The following is a 23731-nucleotide window of genomic DNA, read 5'->3' on the forward strand; positions in this document are numbered from 1 at the left end:
TGGAGCAAACAAGTGCTAAAAATGAGACTTTATTGAGAAAAACACTCCACACATGGGAAGTTCTAAAAGGAAATACAAACCGGGCTCCACAGGATGCTACAAAAAGGGATTTCCTATCTTTATGCTGAAAATGGTGGACTTGTACTAGGAGTCTTACGGGTAAAGAGGAAACTAAAAACAAGGACTTTGGCAAAGCTTCAATTCTTTGGCCCTTGGACTCTCAATTCAGTGGGAACCACTAGAGATAGCATTAGATTTTCCTTTGGCTTTAAAAGAAGACAAACGTACTGGAGGTTTGCTAATCACGAGTTTTAGGGAGTTTTCTTAGCATAGTTTAGTTTTATTCTTTCTTGGTTCCTTGATGGCCTGGACCTCAATTAAATTACGTAGAGATTTTCTCATGAGGCGTGGCTAAGTTTTTCTAGTCAAGGGGATAACTGACGATTTGGTTCAACAATTACTGTGAGATCGAATCTGTTTTAATTATTTTCTTCATTTATTGGTATTTATATGTTCCCTGATTTTAATTGCTATGGCCTTGTGTATGATTGATTAGTGCGCAATAATTAATTATTCATATAGGTTATTTTTGCTAAATAGGGGTAATTGAATCCGTAATTGTTCGTTATCTCTACCTCAGTAACAACTGGCGTAATTGGGTTTATGTCAGGGGAGCATACGATCTAGCTTAAACAAACCTTCGTAGCGTATTTGTTGGTTAGGATTGGGCCTTTCTAATTATTAATGCAATCTAGAAATTAAATCCTACGGTCGTACCTAGGATTGTTTTTGGGTTAGAGAAATAGTTAACGGTCGTAACTTAGCTATCGAGAAATTAAGGAAGGGTTGGTTGTTTATCGCGTGCATGACAACTATAACTAATCTATTACTAAATGTTGGAATTATTTCTGCATCAATGATCAGTGCATGAACCATTTCTGAAGTGTACCCTTGGCTAGAGTTTTCCCTTAATTATTCCTCTTAATCAATTATTTTCTGCAGTTAATTTATTTAGTTAGCATTTAATCCAAAACCCCCCATACTTTGGACTCTAGAAGAAACAAATTATCCCCAGTCCCTGTGGATTCGACCCTACTCATCGCTATATACAAAATCTGTATTTTTCTCGAGTAGGTATTTATTATTGTACAGGTTCGACACCCTGTCAATTTTTGGCGCCGTTGCCGGGGACTGGTATCAGATTAATTTGTTTCTTTTTTAGTTCACCTTGTTTTCATTTTTAATTTATTTTTCTCTTATTTTTTTTATATAGCTTATGGTTTCTAACACTCCGTATTTTGGTGATATAATGGATTTTGTTTCCGGGGAAGGCGATGAGACTAGTTTTTTTGCTAAGTTTGCATATGCAGATGCACTAAACTCTATTAGAGAAAGAATGGCTGCTGCAACCTATAAAATTTGTTATGCCAGGGATCATTCAACCGGTATGTGCCCCGAATATCAAGATAATCTGAGTGTCCCATTCAATAATTATGGAGATTTTTCACCCTGGTCTCAAACGTGGTATAACCCTAATCCAAACGGGTATGATCAAGGATTGTGGGATAACTCCAATTATAATTATACAACGCGGCCAATGAATTTTCAGCAGTATGAGTTTCAAGAATCGTCATCTATGTCAGGTATGTCTCTTGAAGAAGTAGTTGAACCAATAGCTACTAATACATACCAATTCCAACAGGAGACACAAATGAGGAATGAGATGATGAAGGATGCAATGAGTTATCTAGCAGATCAACTATGTCTGTTGACATCCAGAATAAATCGATTGGCTTCTCAAATAGAAGAATTGCCCTCGAAAACCATTGTTGATCTAGAAGAAGATGAGAGTGCAACTTGCTTGACTAGTGATGAGGAGATGCAAGAGTGTCAAAATGAGAAATCTACAGATGCAGTTGAAAAAGAAGCCGAAAAGGAAGAAATGGAACCCCAACCGCAACCCATTCAAGTGAAAGAATCCAGTGAAGAATCATCAAATGTGGTGACGTCACCTCCATTCCCTAACCCGCATTTTCTTAACTCTTACTCTATGATTTCTGTTAATGAGATTGATTTTGTTATACCGGAAGTTCTTGAGTCTCATGGCAGGAATGAGTTAAGAGTAGTTATGGTCAAATATCTTGAACCGTTGAATGCTCTTGATGGAGGAGTGGATGAAGAATTGCGATCAATGCTTGATTATTTGGCGCCATCAACTAGTCCATGGAAAATCGTAACTCGTGTGCTCAAAGATTACTCCATCTATGAGGGTTACCAGGATCATATTGAAGATGAAGCATTGAAGCGAGCCACAAGATTTTATCCTCCGTGAACAAGCATAGCATGTCTAGCCAAAGACATTAAAGAAAGGCGCTTTTTGGGAGGCAACCCAATTGTTGATTTTGTTATTTTTGTGTTCAATTTCTTAAATATGTCGTTTCTCACTTGGGTACTAATCACTCTTGATGTTTTCTTACTATGACCAGAATAGGTAATCTTGGCGTGCCCATGCGAGAAGGGCACGCGTTAAGTGTCTAAATTCAAGTCTCATGGTCAGTGGACGTTTTACAATCTTGGCGTGCCCACGCGGTGTTTGACGACCCAAAAATGAATTCAAAAAAAAAAATTTTAATTTTATTATTACAAAAAATAATAATAATAAATTTTTTTTAAAGTAATTTCCAATTTGGACGATTTACGTTGGAGTAATTTTGAAAAAAAAAAAAAACATTTCCCTTTTCTCTTTTCTTCTTTTTCCTTCTTTTCTTTCTTTCTTTCTTCTTTTTCTTTCTTTCTTCCTTCTTCTCCGCTGCCCCTGTTTCCCTTTTTCTTCTTCTTTTTTTTTTTCTTTCGGCTGCCGATCTTTCTACGCACGCCGTCGCTGTCCACCGCTTAGTCGCCTGGTACGCCGCCCGTTTCTCTTCTCCACGCCGTCCACTATCATCGCGCTCCTCAACCTCGTGCGCGCGTCACCCTCGCGGCCAAGCCGCGCCTCCAGGCCGCCGTCGCGCGCCGCGTAACAGGCCCACCGCCAGCCGCCAGATCTCCTCCTTTCTCCACGTCTGCAGCCGCGCGACCTCAGCCGCACCTCCCTCCAGCTCCAGCTTCACCTCGTGTGCCACTAGCTCTTCGCGCTCCGCCACAGCTTGTCGACGAAGCCCAAGCTGACAGATTTCCGTCGACGGCCACCTCCCTAATTATTCCTCCCTGCCGCAACTCCTAGCCGCCACAGCTGCCGACAGAGACCAAGGTTGCCACCAAGCTCCCTTTGCTCTCTCTCCACTTCACCCACAGCCCACGGCCGAATCTTCACCTGCGCGCAGCTCCTCCTACCCACTCGCTCCACCACCAGCTCGCGGCCAAGGCTCGCCGCGCCTCTCTCCATACGACGCCACCACCACGCGAGCACCACCAGCTTGCCACCCTTTCGACCACCGCCGCACGCCAACAGCCCAACCTCCTTGGTGCCAGTCTCTTGTTGCTTAGAGTGATATCTAGAGTCCATGGTGAAGCCACGAATGGCACCAGTTCTAGATGCGAGTTGAGAGACTAGAGACTTGGATGACCCACATTGACGTCAACCTGCATAACCTGACGCAGAATTTATGCACCATGCAGGCCTTGATCCACAATTTCCACCTGAACCACCCCTATTTTGATGACTTCAGGGAAGTACCATTGCCCCTCTCCTTCCTTCTACTTTTACATTATCACATTGAGGGCAATGTGTGCATTAGGTGTGGGGGGGATCAGTTGGGGTGCTAGTATTTTTGTTTTTAGTTCCTAAAGGCTTTTCCTTTATTTTTAGTTTGATATTTATCTCCCTTTTCATTTAGTTTCTTTTCTTTTTTCTAGTGGTCAATCTTCATATAAATACCAAGTTTTGATACCGGATTGTTGTTTCTAATTCTGCTATTACCAAGTTTATTAATAAAAAGGTATCAAGTTGATGTGGTTGAATTCAGGACCATCTCTTTGGTGAATATCAATAATTGCTTAACTTTTCCAATTTTTGGTTAACTTTTCTAGGCATAGGGAATGATTTTTGGCATTTTTCATGTGAATTGGTCCAGTTATTAATTTTAGTTCTCCATGTTTGGAAATTTGAGGCTGGCTGCTGTTTTTTTTTTTTTTAGTTATTGTGCTATATGATTGTAAATAAGAGTTGACTGTACTCCGCTAGTGATTAGTACCGAGTAACCGGGGATCTTCACCTAAAGTGTTGATTTTCGCGTCAAAAGGTAGTAGTTGCTATGAGTGCGTGGTCCGGTAGCGATTGGAGCTGAGTAACCGGGCTCCTCCATCTGTCAAATGTTGGAATTCGCGTCAAAAGACTCTAAGGGCTATAGATTAAGTCTTTTGTTACTCAAAAAAAAATAAATTAAAAAAAAATAAAGATTGTGTTAGTATGTGAATAAGTCAGCTTGCCGGTTTGTGATCTTAATGTCGAGATTTTGGTTAATAGTTGGACCATTTGCTGATAAATGTGAGCAACCATTCCTTTTTCTTAGATTAGTTTGCTTTAAATTGGAGGAGTTGGTGGTTGAGAAGCTAACCGGAGTGGTTTTTCTTGGATCTTAACTGTGATACTTGATATATGTTTTTCTGGGTATCTTGGCAATATGATAGTTAAAGCAATAGCCATTGTCAAATTTTGGTGTTCAATTGCTGTTCTTATGCTTGAGGACAAGCATGATTTAGGTGTGGGGGGAATTGATAGGGCGTAATTTGTTGTTAATTTTATGGTTAATTTCCCTCTTTGTCCTTGCCAAATATTGTTTTAATTATTGAAATGTACTTATATTTGATATTTGGCCCTAATTACAGGAAGTGGAGCAAACAAGTGCTAAAAAGGAGACTTTATTGAGAAAAACACTCCACACATGGGAAGTTCTAAAAGGAAATACAAGCCGGGCTCCACAGGATGCTACAAAAAGGGATTTCCTATCTTTATGCTGAAAAGGGTGGACTTGTACTAGGAGTCTTACGGGTAAAGAGGAAACTAAAAATAAGGACTTTGGCAAAACTCCAATTCTTTGGCCCTTGGACTCTCAATTCAGTGGGGACCACTAGAGATAGCATTAGATTTTCCTTTGGCTTTAAAAGAAGACAAATGCACAGGAGGTTTGCTAATCACGAGTTTTAGGGAGTTTTCTTAGCATAGTTTAGTTTTATTCTTTCTTGGTTCCTTGATGGCCTGGACCTCAATTAAATTACGTGGAGATTTTTTCATGAGGCGTGGCTAAGTTTTTCTAGTCAAGGGGACAACTGACGATTTGGTTCGACAATTACTATGAGATTGAATCTGTTTTAATTATTTTCTTCATTTATTGGTATTTATATGTTCCCTGATTTTAATTGCTATGGCTTTGTGTATGATTGATTAGTGCGCAATAATTAATTATTCATATAGGCTATTTTTGCTAAATAGGGGTAATTGAATCCGTAATTGTTCGTTATCTCTACCTCAGTAGCAACTGGCGTAATTGGGTTTATGTCAGGGGAGCATACGATCTAGCTTAAACAAACCCTCGTAGCGTGTTTGTTGGTTAGGATTGGGCCGTTCTAATTATTAATGCAATCTAGAAATTAAATCCTACGGTCGTACCTAGAGTTATTTTTGGGTTAGAGAAATAGTTAACGGTCGTACCTTAACTATCGAGAAATTAAGGAAGGGTTGGTTGTTTATCGCGTGCATGACAACTATAACTAATCTTTTACTAAATGTTGGAATTATTTCTGCATCAATGATCAGTGCATGAACCATTTCTGAAGTATACCATTGGCTAGAATTTTCCCTTAATTATTCCTCTTAATCAATTATTTTCTGCAGTTAATTTATTTAGTTAGCATTTAATCCAAAACCCCCCATACATTGGACTCTAGAAGAAACGAATTATCCCCAGTCCCTGTGGATTCGACCCTACTCACCGCTATATACAAAATCTGTATTTTTCTCGAGTAGGTATTTATTATTGTACAGGTTCGACACCCTGTCAATTCAAATAAAAAGAAGTTTATTAGTAATATGTGACGTGCAAATATATTTTTTATGATATAACATATTTTTTATACTAAATTTTTTTTTGATAAATTTTGATTGTTAATATAATATATTCTAAGAAACTTTGATGAACAAAATTTAGTAATTGCCAGCCATACAAAATGTAAGCGTATAAAAAAAATTAAACATTTATCTTACATTCGACCATACAATTTTGAAGATTGAAATTTAGCTAAGTTATTGTCTATTTTACAAGAGTTGCGGCAGAAAGTATGGATTAATTTTTCTTCAAAATGTAAAGATTTATCCACACGAGTAGTGAAAGAAGACGAGTCCAAAGTGAATTTAGAGGGTGCCACTTTTTCTAAGTATTGAAGGTCCAAAATCTTTCCCGAAATTTGAGACCGCATGCAGCAGTATGAGAAGGACGTTCCCACGAGTATTTCAATTTAAGTATTTAATAAGTTTAAATTAATGGCGCGACTAACGATTGCCAGTCAGCAATCATTTAGAGAAGTAGTATACTATTAGGCGTTAAATTTTTTTTAAAAATATAATTAATTTGGAATAGTGTTTAAATATAAGGGGTGCAATAATTATGATTGTGCATATGTAAATAATAACTTAGATGTAGTTTTAGAATAATTCTCAAACTTATATACAACATCTCTATGATGTCAAATTTCAAGTCAAGGATGGTTTTATTGAACCAACAAGTCTTTAACTGAGTTAATTTTCAGGTCAGTCAACAATTTATCTAAAATCTTGCTAAGGACACAAAAGGGGCTAAAGTCTATTTCACTCCTAAAAGTTCTTCCTTTTTCTTCTTTTCTCAAAACCCTCACTCTTTTTTCTTTTTATCCTTACAATCAATTCACTACTTCTTCAATTAAATGCTATATTCCAAGTCAGGAGTGACCATCACCATCATCATTTGTTGCAATCTTTAACGTTGCCGTTGTTATCACTACCATCATTATCGTTCTTATACTCGCTGTTATCATCAATTGACAGTCATCGTTACAAGTCATTGATTAGATAATTTTTCTCATTCCGTAAGTAGTCACTTTTTCAATTTTATAAGCTATGAAATTAAATAAAATCTCAAATTTATCTTGAATTTGTAACTAATCTATTTCTTAATTTGTTTTTAACTAGGAATTTTGGCAATTTTAAAAAGCAAATGATAATTTTTTAACATTAATGAACAATACCCTCTACCCAATTCTCATTTTTCCTTAAGTTGTGCCCTACTTTGTAAATATTAACTTCTACTTTGACCTTATAGGAAATTTTCCCTAAACAAATTTAGAAAGGAAAAAAGAAATAGGAGAAAATAATAAAGTAATAACTAAATAAGACATTGAGACTTTCCAATTGTCTTCCCTTCCCTAACAATTTTGTTTCGTTCTTTAATTTGCTGGCATAATTGTTTCTCCACATTCAGATTTTCGCATCCAATTTACAATGGAATCCCCAAATTTGCCGGAGCCAAACCAAGTAACAGATAAAAAAACACAGGTTAAATTGCCAGAAGCCAACAAACAAGGTGACCTTTGGGGGAAAAAAAGGTCATAAACAGACAGTTGCTAAGAAAGGCGGAAAAGACAGCCCAAACCAAAACTCTTTAGTACAATATAAAAGCTTAAAATTGCAAATCAAAAAACAAATCCAAAAACTGAAAACCCCTAAATTAAGCAAATCAACAAAGAACATGAAAAACCTCCGAAGGTGATTCCAACAGAAGGGAAAAAACACAAAACGAACCTTTGCCGTAGATTCCGAAGATGAATGCACTAGGCTAGGAAGAAAAACTGGTAAAATAACCTAAATCATAAAAATGCCAAGAACAACATTAACAAAGTACAGTTTGTAAGAGAACGTATAACAAAGAAAAAGCAAAGGAAAGGAAAAGTCACAGGAGAAAACCTACAGCATTTAATTTGATCACCATAGTTGAAGATATACTTATAACAACAAAGGTACCATATATTTCCTTTTTTCAATGAATAGGCAGCAACAAACATATGGAGTTATAAAAAATCAAGCACACCTCATACAAAAGAGAAATGATAGAGAAATGAATTCTTTCACATCTTGATAAATACTTCAAATGTATACTAATCCCATGAACAACATCTGCAAAGCAGGCATCTTTAATGGGTTTTAAGTGGCTTTCAAATAGAGCCATGAAAGACCAGTGCTATAAAATTTAAGACCATAATTACTCAAAACTCAAAGGAGCAACAATACGTCAAGCTTTGAAGCTTTAACAAAACCAATGACTTTTCATGGCCTTCATAGTCAATCCCATGAATAGCAAATTCTACTTTTGCAATACGATTCCAAAATCTATTATAGCCATGAGAAAATCATAAAACACAAAACAAAATCTAAACCTAATCAAAGATTCCAAGTTAGTTCCTTTACATTTCTGATAATTTTCTTTAAACCTTCCACGAACATTTTCCCATTTCGCAAACAGAACACGAAAATAAAGATCAATCTGCAAATGCCATATATAGTGCATTTCCTAAAATATTAAAAAAACTAAAAAGGACAATTTTTTTCAAGTGAATCATGACCAAAATCCCAAATCAAATTATTCCTGACTTCAAGACTACCAGTAAAATCATTGTGTCGATTCAAATGTGTGGTAGTAAGTCAATGGCAGTCTCCAATATCTGATCCCAAATTCAGTCTCAAAAAACCAACGTTTCCCGGGCAATTTTCTGGAGTGGAATCAGCCCATTTCTATACTCTGTGACCATTGATCTTCTTGCTGCAAACATCGTCAACCCATTAGCAGAAAACCCATGTTCTTGTAGCGGCTTCATACTCTTCAGCTATTCTACCTCAATATACTTATGGAATCCCTCCATTAGATCTTGTCAAGAAGTTCTCCAAATTTTGTTAGTCATAGTTTCTTAGAATATATTATATTAACAATCAGTATTTAGCAAAGAAATTTATCATATAAAAAATGTTATATCATCAAAAAATATATCCACGTGCAAAATACGTGGCATATTACTAGTACTAAGATAGGTACAAAACACGTGGCACATTACTAGTACTAAGGAAGGTACAAAATCTTAATTATGGGTCACAAATTGGCATTTTACCATGAAATTCAGTGGGACTTTTAACCATTAATTAGTGGACACAAGTTTGTATCCATCTTGACTTAAAGCTGTTTGGCGTTTGCAGCACTAATCTATTCTATGTCCCCATAATTTCCAATAGTTACACTACTGTTTCTTTGATTTTTGAGTTTTTTCTTCTTTAAATTGTTGTGCTTGTGATTTTGAAATGGATGCCATAACAATTTCAGTAGTTTTAGAATTCATGCTATGAAGACGAATTTCTTCTTAGATCAATTCATCTAAAACTAATCAAAATGTAGACAAAGGATGATGGTGTAAAAAATTTGCTCGCATAGGTTCATAGTCATCATGTAAAGCCAACTACTGTTCCCAAAGATTATTCATTTGAGAGTGGAAAGAGTCATTGGACCGACCTGACTCTTGACGTGCCATTAATTGTATTTTAATGGCAAATTGATACTAGTCTGATGAGCTAAATCGGTTGTTGTATAGCTTTCTATCAAAAAATTCCAAACTTCTTTTGCACTGTCAAAACTATGGAAAAGGTACTAATGGAGGGAGTAGAAGTATTGATTAGCCAAGAGATCCCATTCTTCCCGTCTATCAGTATATTTATTAGAAGATTCTTCCTTTTCTTGAGTGGGCTTGACACGCTTCCCTATGATGACTCACCGTAGTTTGCGGCCTTTAAGAAAGCTTGGCATCCATAATCCATAATTAGCGCCATCTAAAACAATGGTGGTAGGATGCGAGACATCGGAATCAGGATTAGATACAATTACGATAAAGCATTGGCCCAGTAATGACGTAGTGCTTGATTGAATGATGTCTTGGTGCAAACTGGCTGTGAGAGGCACCGAAATGATTGTTGTATTAGATCAAAATTTATAATGGGAAGAAAGACAAAGAAAAGTAATAAATCAGGTCCCAAGTTTATACATACCCGTCCATGAATAGATGGGTATGGGTATCTTAAATTTTTCCATATGGGTATAAATGGGTGACCCAATAATACCCATTTAATAATAAATGGGTATCATTGAGTAACACATCAAATCCAATTAACCCATTTAGAATCGTCTTCCCCCACCCATTTTTTTTTTCAAAATTTTCATTTTGTCATGATGTTAACTACTTTTGTTACATTATTATTATTATTTGTTGATTTTATCTTATCATTTTATTTTCTCTTAGTTTGTTAACTCGCTCGTTTTTCAGCATTACTAATTTATGACAAGTTTTAACCTCTTTTCTTATTTTTCCAAAATGAAATTTTAAATTTACACACGAAAAAATGTTATAAGTTCACAATTTTGAGATTAAGTTTTCATGTCAACTTTTATAGTACTTAGTTCAAATTTTTATATTCTTATTGTTTAATTATTAAATAGTATGTAATTTTGCAACATAGAGTACATATGGGAAAAAATTGATAATTAGGTTTATTGAGCATTATAAATAAATATTTAAAACTAATGATGGTTGCAAAGGATGGTATAAATTGATAACTTAGTTTGCAAATATGAATTTAAATGAATTTACAAAAAGTTAAAATAAATGAGTTATAAATGGGTAATTGGGTTACCCAATTCATTTTTTGACTTACCTATTTATACTCATCTAATTAAATGGGTATAAATGGATTGACTCACTTATACCCATTACCCATTTTACCAACCCAAACCCGCCTTAATCACCCATTTTGACACCTCTAGTTGCAACCAAAGAAGCTTGGAACAGGGGAGCTGCTGGCTAACTGCCAAGGCGTTTGGTTTGGTGCAGATTTACTTCAAGCTACATTAACCTTTCAAAAGCACTTCAAAGCCAAACATTGTCACTGATTGGACCTAAATGAAATAAACTTGAAGATTTAGGCTAGAAAGTGTTTAAAATTAAGAGTTTAAAGTGCAAAGTATCCAGAATACAAATGTAAGATACAAAGCGAAAAAGCAATAAAAGTTTAAGGGTATAAAGTGAAATTAGTCCAATTAGGATTAACCCCTGAGCAAGTGCCGACACTCAACTTGTAAGGTTGGAGCAGGATCCTTTCTTCTAATAACAGGCGCGGTTTTCTCCTATCTTAATTTGCAAACAATGACTTCCTTGGACCTTGTTTCATTTTCCTGGCCATTTTACGCACTAAGCCTGGCAAATCTTAGTAAATGAATTTTTTATAGGAAATTCGTTCAAACCGTCTCGTATTTTGCCAAATAAATTTATTTATCCTTTATTTTTAAAAATGATAACTTTATATTTCTTGAAGTATTAAAAGATAGCGTCTAACTAGTATCCAGGGGCGGATTTAAGGGGTGCACTGGGGGCACGGGCCCCACTGCCCCCCCTAAATTTCTATAACAGTTATACAATTTTGACATAATTGTAAAGGTGTCGCCATAGATTTTTTAGAAAAATACGAAAGAATAGGTCACAAAATTTATATCATTCACTTTTCTCCTCTGGTCCCCCATTTTCCCCCCAACAGGGCCAAGTACCAATTATATCAGTCTTTCCTTTTTGTCCCCACTCCTCAAGTTCCCTTTCCTCCTCTGGTTTCCCATTTTCCCTTCACAACCGACGGCCCCTCTTTCTTCCCTCTTTTGTACTTGTTGGTGAATTTATTTTTTATTTTTTGCTTAAAAAATTAGAAAAAGAGGGGATAAAAAATTTTGGTATTATTTTTGCCCCCACTAAGATTTTTTTCTGGCTCCGCCCCTGCTAGTATCTATTATCGTTCTTCTAGCTTCTATGCCTCGCTACCTAATATGGATAGTATGGCATATAATAATAATAATAAAAACAATAATAATAATAACTACTACTATTACTCCCTACGTCCCACTTTGATAGTCATGTTTTTCTTTTTTGTCTGTCTCAACTTGTAGTTCACTTTTCAATTGAAGAATGTAGTTGTCTTTTAATTTCTCTAAAATACCCTTATTTAATGTAAGTTGTCATTATTATGAATTATTTTATTTAATATAGATTGTTAGAATTGAATATAACATATCCCATTTAATGCATTTAGATTTTCCAAAACATATTGATATATGAAAAGCCAACTTTATTTAATGTAAGGGTATTTTAGGAAAATAGCAATCTAAATTTGTTTTTTCAACAAAGTTAACTACTTTTTTTTTTAAACTGTGTAAAAAAAAAATAGAACTATCAAAATGGGACAGAGAGAGTAATTTTTAGTGTACCAATTTTAAAATTTTTTATAAGGTAGAACTTTACATCGGGATGCACCTGAAAGACATACACATTATGAGGGAAAATATCGGTTTTCAACCTCAAACTTTAGAGACAAGACACATTTCGTCCCTCATCTTTCGGACATGACACATTTGGTGTCTGAATTAACAATTTTTGACCAAATGTCATCCTCAAACGGCAAATTAGCCAACCTTTAACGGACCGTTAAGTAAATGTGGCTATCTGAAACAAAATCAGGTGAAAAATGACGTTGTCTTCACTTTCCCTTTTTCTTTCACTTCAACAACTTCCTCTGCAAATTTTCATGACTAAGCTCCTACTGCAAATTTCTCTGAGAGTAAACCCCCTCTTTCAATTATAAATATATAATTATAATTATATAATACATATAAATATTACTTATACTAATATTTTATATAATTATAATGTATATTAGATATTAAATCTAATCATTATATAAACTTATATTCATAATAATAATTATAATTATAATTATCTAATTTATTAATATTATATACACATATATATTATAAGGGATAATTTCATAAACCTCCCCTAAATTAGCTTATGGAAAAATGGGAAAATGGATAATTTATGGAGAAAAGCCATAAAGAGCTGGTGTTTTATTGGAGAATTGGTTTATTTTTATTTTATCCGATAAATAAATTTGTTTATGAAAAAATGGGTACTCTGTTCTTATAATAGAGAAAAGCCATAAAGAGCTGAAGTTTTACTGGAAAACGAGTTTATTTTTATTTTATTCGATAAATAAATTTATTTATGGAAAAATGGGTACTCTATTCTTATAATAGAGGAAAACCCTTGATAGGGTGTTAATTGTTAGTAATTTTATTGTTAATTCTCCTCTTTATCCTTACCAAATATTGCTTTAATTGTCAATATATATTTATATTTGGTATTTGGATATACTTTCAGAAAGTGGAGCAGAAACCTTCTTGAGAAGATTATTGTGAAACTCTATGCAATTGGCCCATATGCATGGTGTAAACCAACGTCCATTTCTTTCTATGATGAAAAGGAATTGAATTGCATTTGGCTGGCCAACATCTCAATTAGGTGGGGACCGCGAAGACTTGACCATTGTGTAAAGACACATATTTGGTTTGCTCTCTTATTTGTGAACGTGTGCACTTGGTCAAAGGAAACCGACAAACCATAGTTGGTTTTGCTTTTGTTTTCGGTGGAGTTGATTAGGTATGGAAGGAATGTTTTCTTTTGTGAGTGTGGAGTGAAGTTTCGAATTGGCTTGTTTTTATTCGTGGGAGAGCCGCACATTTGCAGAGGCAGTTTTTCTTCTTCTCTTCCGTCTGGGAAGAGAAGTTTTTAGTTTTAGTTTTCTCTCCAGAGAAGCTCCGTAGGAGGATAGAGGTAGTTTTTGGTTTTCAGAGGAGGAGTTCTTCCTTCTCTTGTTGTGTGGTGTGCAACTTTTCTTAAAAGAGTCTACCGAGACTCAAGTTTCTTCCTAAATTCTTAGTTAGTTATTTATGTCTATGAATTCAATTGAATTGCGTGGGAATTTTCTTATGAGGCGTGGCTAATTTTCTCATCTAGTCAAGGATCAACGCGACGACGCAGTCCCATATATCTGTGAGATCTAATTAATTTTACGTGTTCCTTAATTTATTAATATTTGCATGTTTTCTATTTTAATTTCCATGGGATTATTTTGTTAATTGGATATCAAGGGCCCGATGTGCAATTTGACTTTTTAATCTCTTGTCAAATTAATCAATTAAATCCGTAATTGTTTAGTTGGTTAATATTAGTGGCAACTAGTATTTTCACATACTAGGAGAACATGCAATCTGATTTAAATAACCCTCGTAGCGTGTTATTAATTTGGGTTAGGCTTTTCTAGTTTTTAATGCAATTAGGAAATTAATTCCTACGGTCGTACCTAGGAGTATTTCCTGATTAGAGGTTTAATGCAATTAGGAAATTAATTCCTACGGTCGTACCTAGGAGTATTTCCTGATTAGAGGTAATCAACAGTCGTACCTTGGTTATCAATAAATTAAGGAAAAGCTGGTCATTAGAGTTTATCGGCGGCTATAACTAACCTATTAATTAAATTAAGTGAACCCCTGTGCATCAATGATCGGATGAATGGACTGTGTCTGCGTAGTTGTATCCTTGGCTAGAATTTATTTATTATTTATTTAATTGCTATTTACAATTGTATTAATTAATTATTTATTTTTGGTTAAATTATTTAATTGTTTTTAGTTAAATTGTTTAATTATTTATTTTATATTTCATTTTGATAAAAATCCCCCATGTCTCGAATTTAAAAAGAATCGAATTTTTTCCCAGTCCCTGTGGATTCGACCTTGCTTACTACTATACACAGAAAATTTATTTTTCTTAAGCAGAAATTTATTATTGCACAGGCACGACACCTGTCAATTTTTGGCGCCGCTGCCGGGGACTGGCGTTAATTATTTGTTTCTTTTTAAGTTCATTTTTGTTCAAATTTTCTGATATTTTTCTAGTTTATGTCTCGTTCTTCTCGTACAGGCGAATTAATTTTCGACCCTGAAGTAGAGAAGACCGCGCGTAGAACGAGGAAAGAAACCAGGCGGCTCAGAGAAGAGCAATACGGTATTGCACCTCAGGGACTTGATCCAGAGGTTGAGCCGACAAATTTGTCTGGTGACAATTCGAGTGATTCAGACCAAGAGGAAGTCACTATGGCAAATACACGAACATTAAGGGAGTTGGCTGCTCCTGATTTAAATCAGCAGCCCTTGTGCATTACTTTTCCAAATTTAAATGATGACACTCCCTTTGAACTAAAATCTGGTTTAATTCATCTCTTGCCATCTTTTCATGGTCTACCAGGTGAGGAGCCCTACAAGCACTTGCAAGAGTTTGACGTCGTTTGCAACAGTATGAAGCCTCCGGGAATTACTGAAGAGCAAATAAAGATGAGGGCTTTCCCCTTCTCTTTGAAGGACTCCGCAAAAGACTGGCTATACTACCTACCGCCTGGTAGTATCACCATGTGGGATCAATTGAAGAAGAAATTTCTGAACAAGCACTTTCCGGCGTCTCGAGCTGCGAGCCTAAGGAAAGAGATATGTGGTATCAAACAACACCCTAGCGAGTCTCTCTATGAGTACTGGGAGAGATTTAAGAAACTGTGCACCAAATGCTCTCAGCATCAGATAAGTGAGCAACTGCTCATTCAATATTTCTATGAGGGGTTGCTTTTCAGGGACAGAAGCATAATCGATGCTGCAAGTGGATGGGCGTTGGTGAACAAAACCCCTCGAGGAGCATGGGAGTTGATTGAAGGGATGGCTGAGAACTCACAGCAGTTTGGTTCAAGAGAGGACATCCCGACGCGTAGGGTGAATGAGGTGGAAACATCCTCTATCCAACAGCAGATCTCCGAATTAACATCTTTCGTAAGACAATTAGCTGTGGGGAATGCTTCACAAGCCAAAGTGTGTGGGGTGTGCACTGCCGTGGGTCATCCTACGGAAATGTGTCCACTGGTTCAAGAAGAAACTGCAGAACAGGTGAACATGGCTGGCCACGCGCCCGCGCCAAGAAAGCAGTACGACCCGTACTCAAGCACCTACAATCCTGGTTGGAGGGATCATCCCAACCTTAGCTATGGAGGAAATAGGCAGTCTAACTTTGTGCCAAATAGACAGCAAGGACACCAACAGCAGTACCATCCTCGCCCACCACCACCACCACCCCTTTCAAACTCAAGTCCGTCCATGGAAGAGATGATGAAGCAATTACTTGCTAATCAACAAAAGACGGATTCAGACCTGCAAAGCATGAGAAATCAACTGGGACAGGTGCAATCATTGCAAAATCAAATGAATCAAATGGCTATAACAATCAACCATTTGGAGTCCCAAGTTCAAGGAAAGTTGCCATCTCAACCTGAGGTAAATCCAAAGAATGTAAGCGCAATGACCTTAAGGAGTGGCAAGGAAGTTCAAGGACCCGAACCGGTGATTCCTAAAGACAAGGACGAGGAACGGATTGAGAAAGAATTGGAAGAGGAGGGCACAGACAACAAAAATGCAAAGGTACCCTCGAACCCAATTCCTACAACTAAAACTAATCCACCTCCCTTTCCTAACAGGTTAGAGAAATCAAAGAAACAAGACAAGGAAAAAGAGGTCTTGGAGATCTTTCGCAAGGTGGAGATCAAAATACCCCTGTTGGATGCGATTAAACAAGTACCCAGGTACGCAAAATTTTTGAGGGACCTGTGTGCCAACCGCAAGCGGTTGAAGGGGGATGAACGAGTTATAGTTGGGGAGAATGTTTCAGCAATTCTACAAAGGAAACTTCCACCAAAATGCGGAGACCCAGGTATGTTTACTATTCCTTGTAGGATAGGTAATGTTTTGATTGGAAAGGCCATGTTAGACCTGGGAGTCTCGATTAATGTTATGCCAAAGTCCATTTATGCTTCCTTGAACTTAGGCCCTTTGAAAGAGACTGGGATAATAATCCAATTAGCTGACAGGACCAATGCATACCCTGACGGATAGATTGAAGATGTTTTGGTAAAAATTAATGAATTGGTTTTTCCAACTGATTTTTATGTGCTCGACATGGAGGATGAACACTCTCGTGATCCGTCACCTTTGTTGTTAGGTAGACCCTTTTTTAGTACAGCTCGAACCAAAATTGATGTTAATAAGGGTATTTTGTCTATGGAATTTGATGGTGAGATTGTTCACTTTAACATCTTTAATACCATGAAATATCCATCCGATTCAAATGTTGACTCTGTTTTCTCGGTAAATGTTATTGACTCTGTTATACAGGAGGTTTTTGAAATTGAAGGCAGGGATGAGCTAGAGGTCGCACTGACCAGGCACTTTGAGTCCGAAACGACCTCTGGGATAGAGTTGAGTGAAGAACTCAAATGTGTGATTGGATCGTTGCAAACTTTACCAACTACGAAGACAAGGTATGATCTTGCACCAATTTTCATACCAGAACCTCACCAAAGGTTACTTCCATCTGTGGTGCAGGCACCTGTCTTGGAACTGAAACCGCTGCCGAAACACCTGAAGCATGTATACTTAGGTGAAGGGGAGACACTTCCTGTGATCATCTCCGCGGGTTTATCAAAGGTTCAAGAAGACAAACTACTTCGAGTTCTTAGGGAACATAAGCAGGCGATAGGATGGACCATCGCCGACATCAAGGGAATTAGCCCCGCGGTGTGTATGCACCGAATTAGACTCGAGGAGAATGCTAAACCCGTACGGCAAGCTCAACGGAGATTAAATCCTCTCATGATGGAGGTCGTAAAGAAAGAGATTTTAAAGCTGCTGGACGTTGGGATTATATTTGCAATATCAGATAGCCCGTGGGTAAGTCCAGTACAGGTGGTCCCGAAGAAGGCAGGGGTGACAGTGGAATCAAATCAAGAGGGTGAGCTCGTACCAATTCGAAAGCCCACCGGATGGCGACAGTGTATCGATTACCGAAAGCTAAATGCCGTCACGAAAAAGGACCATTTCCCCCTCCCTTTCATTGACCAAATGGTGGAGCGATTAGCATGTCGAGCTTACTATTGTTTCTTGGATGGATTTTCAGGTTATTTTCAAATTGCCATCGCACCCGAGGACTAAGAGAAGACTACTTTCACGTGCCCATTTGGAACATTTGCATACCGAAGAATGCCATTTGGATTGTGCAATGCACCTGCTACCTTTCAAAGATGCATGGTAAGTATCTTTTCAGAATATGTTGAAAAGATTATTGAGATTTTCATGGATGATTTCAGTGTATATGGTGAAAGTTTTGAAAACTGTCTAGATAACCTGAAATTGATCTTAGTAAGGTGTATAGAAACTAATCTCGTGCTTAATTGGGAAAAATGTCATTTTATGGTTGAACACGGGATAGTTTTGGGTCATGTTGTATCATCTACAGGTATTGAGGTTGATAAGGCAAAAATAGATGTTATATCTACTTTACCTTACCCCGCGAGTGTGCGGGAAGTTCGTTCTTTCTTGGGTCACGCAGGTTTCTATAGAAGGTTCATCAAGAACTTCTCGAAAATTGGAGTACCCTTGTTCCAACTTTTGCAAAAAGATGTATCCTTCGAATTTGATGAAACATGTAAGGGGGCATTCAATAAGTTAAAGGAGTTATTGACCACTTCACCTATTATCCAACTCCCTGACTGGAACCTCCCATTCGAGATCATGTGTGACGCCAGCGACTATGCAGTGGGTGCGGTATTGGGTCAAAGAGTAGGAAAGGCAGCTCATGCTATCTACTACGCATCTCGAGCCTTGAACGGAGCTCAATTGAACTATTCAACCACCGAAAAGGAGCTTTTAGCAGTTGTTTTTGCCTTAGAGAAATTTCGGTCTTATTTACTTGGTGCTAAAGTTATTATTTTTTCTGATCATGCAGCTTTGCGGTATCTGTTGACAAAAAAAGAGGCAAAACCGCGATTGATACGGTGGATATTGTTGTTACAAGAGTTCAACCTGGAGATCCGAGATAAGAAAGGGACGGAGAATCTGGTAGCAGATCACTTGAGTCGAGAACAAGTCGTCGAAGATGACATCCCATTGAGAGAAGCATTCCCTGAGGAGCATTTATTTTCTATTAATTCATCTTTGCCTTGGTATGCAGATATTGATAATTTTCTAGCCACTGACAAATTTCCTACCGGATGGCGTAAGGCGAAGAGAGACAAGTTGAGGAGCGATGCAAAGTTCTACATTTGGAATGATCCTTATCTCTGGAAGCGGGGTGCCGATCAAATCATCCGTAGATGTGTAAGTAAAGCTGAATTTCAATCTATTCTAGCCTATTGTCATTCTTTTGCATGTGGAGGTCATTTTGGACCGAAGAGAACGGCTCGTAAGGTGCTAGAGAGTGGATTCTATTGGCCAACCCTATTCAAGGACGCCTACTCATTTTGTAAGTCCTGTGATAAGTGTCAAAGAGTGGGTAATATCTCTCGTAGGGATCAAATGACTCAAACCCCAATGATTTTTATTGAAATTTTTGACGTTTGGGGCATTGATTTTATGGGTCCTTTTCCTTCGTCCTTTGGTTTTTTGTATATATTGTTTGCTGTAGATTATGTTTCGAAGTGGGTAGAAGCAAGGGCCACCCGCACTAATGATTCCAAAGTGGTTGCAGAATTCATTAAGTCTAATATTTTTGTCCGCTTTGGGATGCCGCGAGCAATTGTAAGTGATCGGGGTACTCATTTCTGCAACAAAACGATCGCTGCAATTTTTAGGAGATATGGTGTCTTGCACAAAGTCTCTACATCCTACCATTCTCAGACAAATGGTCAGGCGGAAGCATCGAACCGAAAGATCAAATCAATTCTAGAAAAGATGGTCCGACCCGATAGGAAGGATTGGAGTGTGAGACTAGATGATGCACTATGGGCATATAGGACGGCATACAAGACACCCATTGGCATGTCCCCTTACCGATTGGTATTTGGAAAGCCATGTCATCTCCCGGTCGAGTTTGAGCATAGAGCATTTTGGGCAGTCAAACAATGCAACATGGATATCGAGGAAGGCGGAATTCAAAGAAAATTGCAATTACAAGAATTGGAAGAAATCCGAAATGAAGCATACGAGAATGCAGTGATCTATAAAGAGAAGAATCGGATCTTTCATGACCAACAGATATCAAGGAAGACATTCGTCTGCGGGCAAAAAGTTTTACTATACCACTCCAAATTGAAACTATTTCCAGGTAAATTACGTTCTCGTTGGATTGGTCCTTTTGTTGTGACTAATGTTTTTCATTATGGTGCAGTGGAGATCCAGAGTTTGAAAACGGAGAAGAAATTTGTGGTAAATGGTCACCGTCTCAAGCCGTATTATGAAGAATTTTCAGTTGAACGGGTGGAGATGATGCAATTGGAAGACTCGATTTGCTTAGTTTAAGCAAATACTGGACTACGTCTAGCCAAAGACGTTAAAGAAAGGCGCTTTTGGGAGGCAACCCAATTTTTGATTTTGTTGGTTTTTGTTGTGCGATTCATTAAATATGTCGTTTCTCATCTGGGTATTGCTTAAATTTGATATTTTCTCTACTATGATCAGGACAGGTGATCATCTTTTGCCCATTCGACCTCCGCTCCACCTCCTCCAATCCCAGGGGCTGATGATTGGCACCAACTCCAGATGCGAGTTCAGAAATTGGAAGCTCAAGTTTCAAATATTGATGTTAATGTGCATAGCATGGCACAGAATTTGGCGGCGTTTATGCACCACGTGGGTGTTGAACCTCAACTTCCGCCTAACCCGCCGCTGTTTTGACAACTTCAGGGGAGTTTCGTTGCCCTTCTTCTTATTTTTACTAATTAATTATCACATTGAGGGCAATGTGTACTTTAAGTGTGGGGGGAGATTTGGATTTGATTGGAGTTTCTTTAAATTGTTGCTTTTCTTATTGTTGTCTTGATGAATAAATGTGGCATCTCACTCGTCTATTGTTGGTTGTGATTTATCCTATGAATTTTGTTTAGATGGCAAGTAAAAGCATATTATCTTGGTGAATATCATGAGTTTAATGACTTGGTGCAAATTGTGGTTAAATTGTTTAGGCAATATAAATATTTTACTAGCAATTGTTGTGTGGATTGGGTGATTGTTTATCTAAGTTCTCCATGTTAGGAGATGACGTGGGCCATGATCTTTAATTATCTGGTATTCTGGTACTTTAATTGTGATTAATAAATGGCTCTACTCCACTAGTGTCATCACCCAGTAACCGGGAGTCTGCACCACAAGTGTGGACTCTCGCGTCAAAAAGTGGCGATATCTATGAGTAGGTAGTCCTGAAACTGTGAAGAGTTGAGTAACTGGGCTCTTTCATCTAAAAATGTCAGAGTTCACGTCAAAAGACTTGAATGGCTTGGGACTGAGCAGTTATATAAAAAAAAAAAAAAAGTAAAAAAAAAAATATATTAAAAAAAAAAGAGAAAAGAAAATAATAAGTAAGCTTATGATCATGTTGGCCTGCCGATCCTTGTTCTTCAATGTTGAGATTTTGATTTTCAGTTGACCCAATTGCTAACTTTTGCTAGTTTAATATTTTGATTTCTTAGATGACTTAGCCATGAATTGGACGAGTCTATGATTTCAGGAGCTAACTGAGAGAAATATGTCTTGACACTTAGCCACTAAAACTTGATTTTGAGATAAGCGTAGCTTGGCAGTAAATGAAATGAGAGTTAGCCATTGTTGAGTTTAGTGTTCCCATGCTTGAGGACAAGCATGATTTAAGTGTGGGGGGAATTGATAGGGTGTTAATTGTTAGTAATTTTATTGTTAATTCTCCTCTTTATCCTTACCAAATATTGCTTTAATTGTCAATATATATTTATATTTGGTATTTGGATATACTTTCAGAAAGTGGAGCAGAAACCTTCTTGAGAAGATTATTGTGAAACTCTATGCAATTGGCCCATATGCATGGTGTAAACCAACGTCCATTTCTTTCTATGATGAAAAGGAATTGAATTGCATTTGGCTGGCCAACATCTCAATTAGGTGGGGACCGTGAAGACTTGACCATTGTGTAAAGACACATATTTGGTTTGCTCTCTTATTTGTGAACGTGTGCACTTGGTCAAAGGAAACCGACAAACCATAGTTGGCTTTGCTTTTGTTTTCGGTGGAGTTGATTAGGTAGGGAAGGAATGTTTTCTTTTGTGAGCGTGGAGTGAAGTTTCGAATTGGTTTGTTTTTATTCGTGGGAGAGCCGCACATTTGCAGAGGCAGTTTTTCTTCTTCTCTTCCGTCTGGGAAGAGAAGTTTTTAGTTTTAGTTTTCTCTCCAGAGAAGCTCCGTAGGAGGATAGAGGTAGTTTTTGGTTTTCAGAGGAGGAGTTCTTCCTTCTCTTGTTGTGTGGTGTGCAACTTTTCTTAAAAGAGTCTACCGAGACTCAAGTTTCTTCCTAAATTCTTAGTTAGTTATTTATGTCTATGAATTCAATTGAATTGCGTGGGAATTTTCTTATGAGGCGTGGCTAATTTTCTCATCTATTCAAGGATCAACGCGACGACGCAGTCCCATATATCTGTGAGATCTAATTAATTTTACGTGTTCCTTAATTTATTAATATTTGCATGTTTTCTATTTTAATTTCCATGGGATTATTTTGTTAATTGGATATCAAGGGCCCGATGTGCAATTTGACTTTTTAATCTCTTGTCAAATTAATCAATTAAATCCGTAATTGTTTAGTTGGTTAATATTAGTGGCAACTAGTATTTTCACATACTAGGAGAACATGCAATCTGATTTAAATAACCCTCGTAGCGTGTTATTAATTTGGGTTAGGCTTTTCTAGTTTTTAATGCAATTAGGAAATTAATTCCTACGGTCGTACCTAGGAGTATTTCCTGATTAGAGGTAATCAACAGTCGTACCTTGGTTATCAATAAATTAAGGAAAAACTGGTCGTTAGAGTTTATCGGCGGCTATAACTAGCCTATTAATTAAATTAAGTGAACCCCTGTGCATCAATGATCGGATGAATGGACTGTGTTTGCGTAGTTGTATCCTTGGGTAGAATTTATTTATTATTTATTTAATTGCTATTTACAATTGTATTAATTAATTATTTATTTTTGGTTAAATTATTTAATTATTTTTAGTTAAATTGTTTAATTATTTATTTTATATTTCATTTTGATAAAAATCCCCCATGTCTCGAATTTAAAAAGAATCGAATTTTTTCCCAGTCCCTGTGGATTCGACCTTGCTTACTACTATACACAGAAAATTTATTTTTCTTAAGCAGGAATTTATTATTACACAGGCACGACACCTGTCAACCCTAAAGAGCTAGTCTTTCATGGAAAAGTGATACTTTATAGAAAGTGACCGCGATTTGGTTTATGAAATAATCCAAAAAAAAATTAGAATGAATTTGTTTATTTAATTAAATAATTAATATATATATATTTATATAATGCATAATTTAATTATACTAATATTATTATAAAATATATAATTATAACTATATTATATATATATTAATTATACTAATATATTATATGATTATAAAGTATATTATATATTAATTATAATTTTTAGTATATATTAGTATATTTATAATAATAAATATAATTATAATTATATAATATATTATTACTATATACACATATATATTATAAATATATGCACATATAATATACATTTATAAATATATATATAAATATATTAGAGTTATTAGGGTATAGTTATTATAGTTATTATAGTTATTACCCTAAATATATTATAGTTATTAGGGTATATACCCTAATAATATATTTATATATATTTATAAATGTATATTATATGTGCATATATTTTAATATATATGTGTATATAGTAATAATATATTATATAATTATATT

General features: G+C 36.4%; 1 protein-coding gene and 1 non-coding gene across 2 annotated transcripts; one reads left to right on the top strand and one right to left on the bottom strand.

The window, feature by feature from the left end:
- The first annotated feature begins 14840 nt into the window (after positions 1 to 14840).
- On the top strand, positions 14841 to 16868 carry LOC140013802 (uncharacterized). The gene is made up of 2 exons (XM_072063926.1): positions 14841 to 16686; positions 16801 to 16868. The coding sequence occupies exons 1-2, from the start codon at positions 14841 to 14843 to the stop codon at positions 16866 to 16868; spliced, it is 1914 nt and encodes a 637-aa protein (XP_071920027.1).
- LOC140013936 (small nucleolar RNA R71) lies at positions 15408 to 15514 on the bottom strand. Its single transcript, XR_011820788.1, has one exon. It is a non-coding gene; the product is annotated as a small nucleolar RNA R71 (small nucleolar RNA).
- Positions 16869 to 23731: the final 6863 nt, after the last annotated feature.

Source organism: Coffea arabica, chromosome 8c (genome assembly GCF_036785885.1).
Source record: "Coffea arabica cultivar ET-39 chromosome 8c, Coffea Arabica ET-39 HiFi, whole genome shotgun sequence".
Classification (NCBI taxonomy): Eukaryota; Viridiplantae; Streptophyta; class Magnoliopsida; order Gentianales; family Rubiaceae; genus Coffea; species Coffea arabica.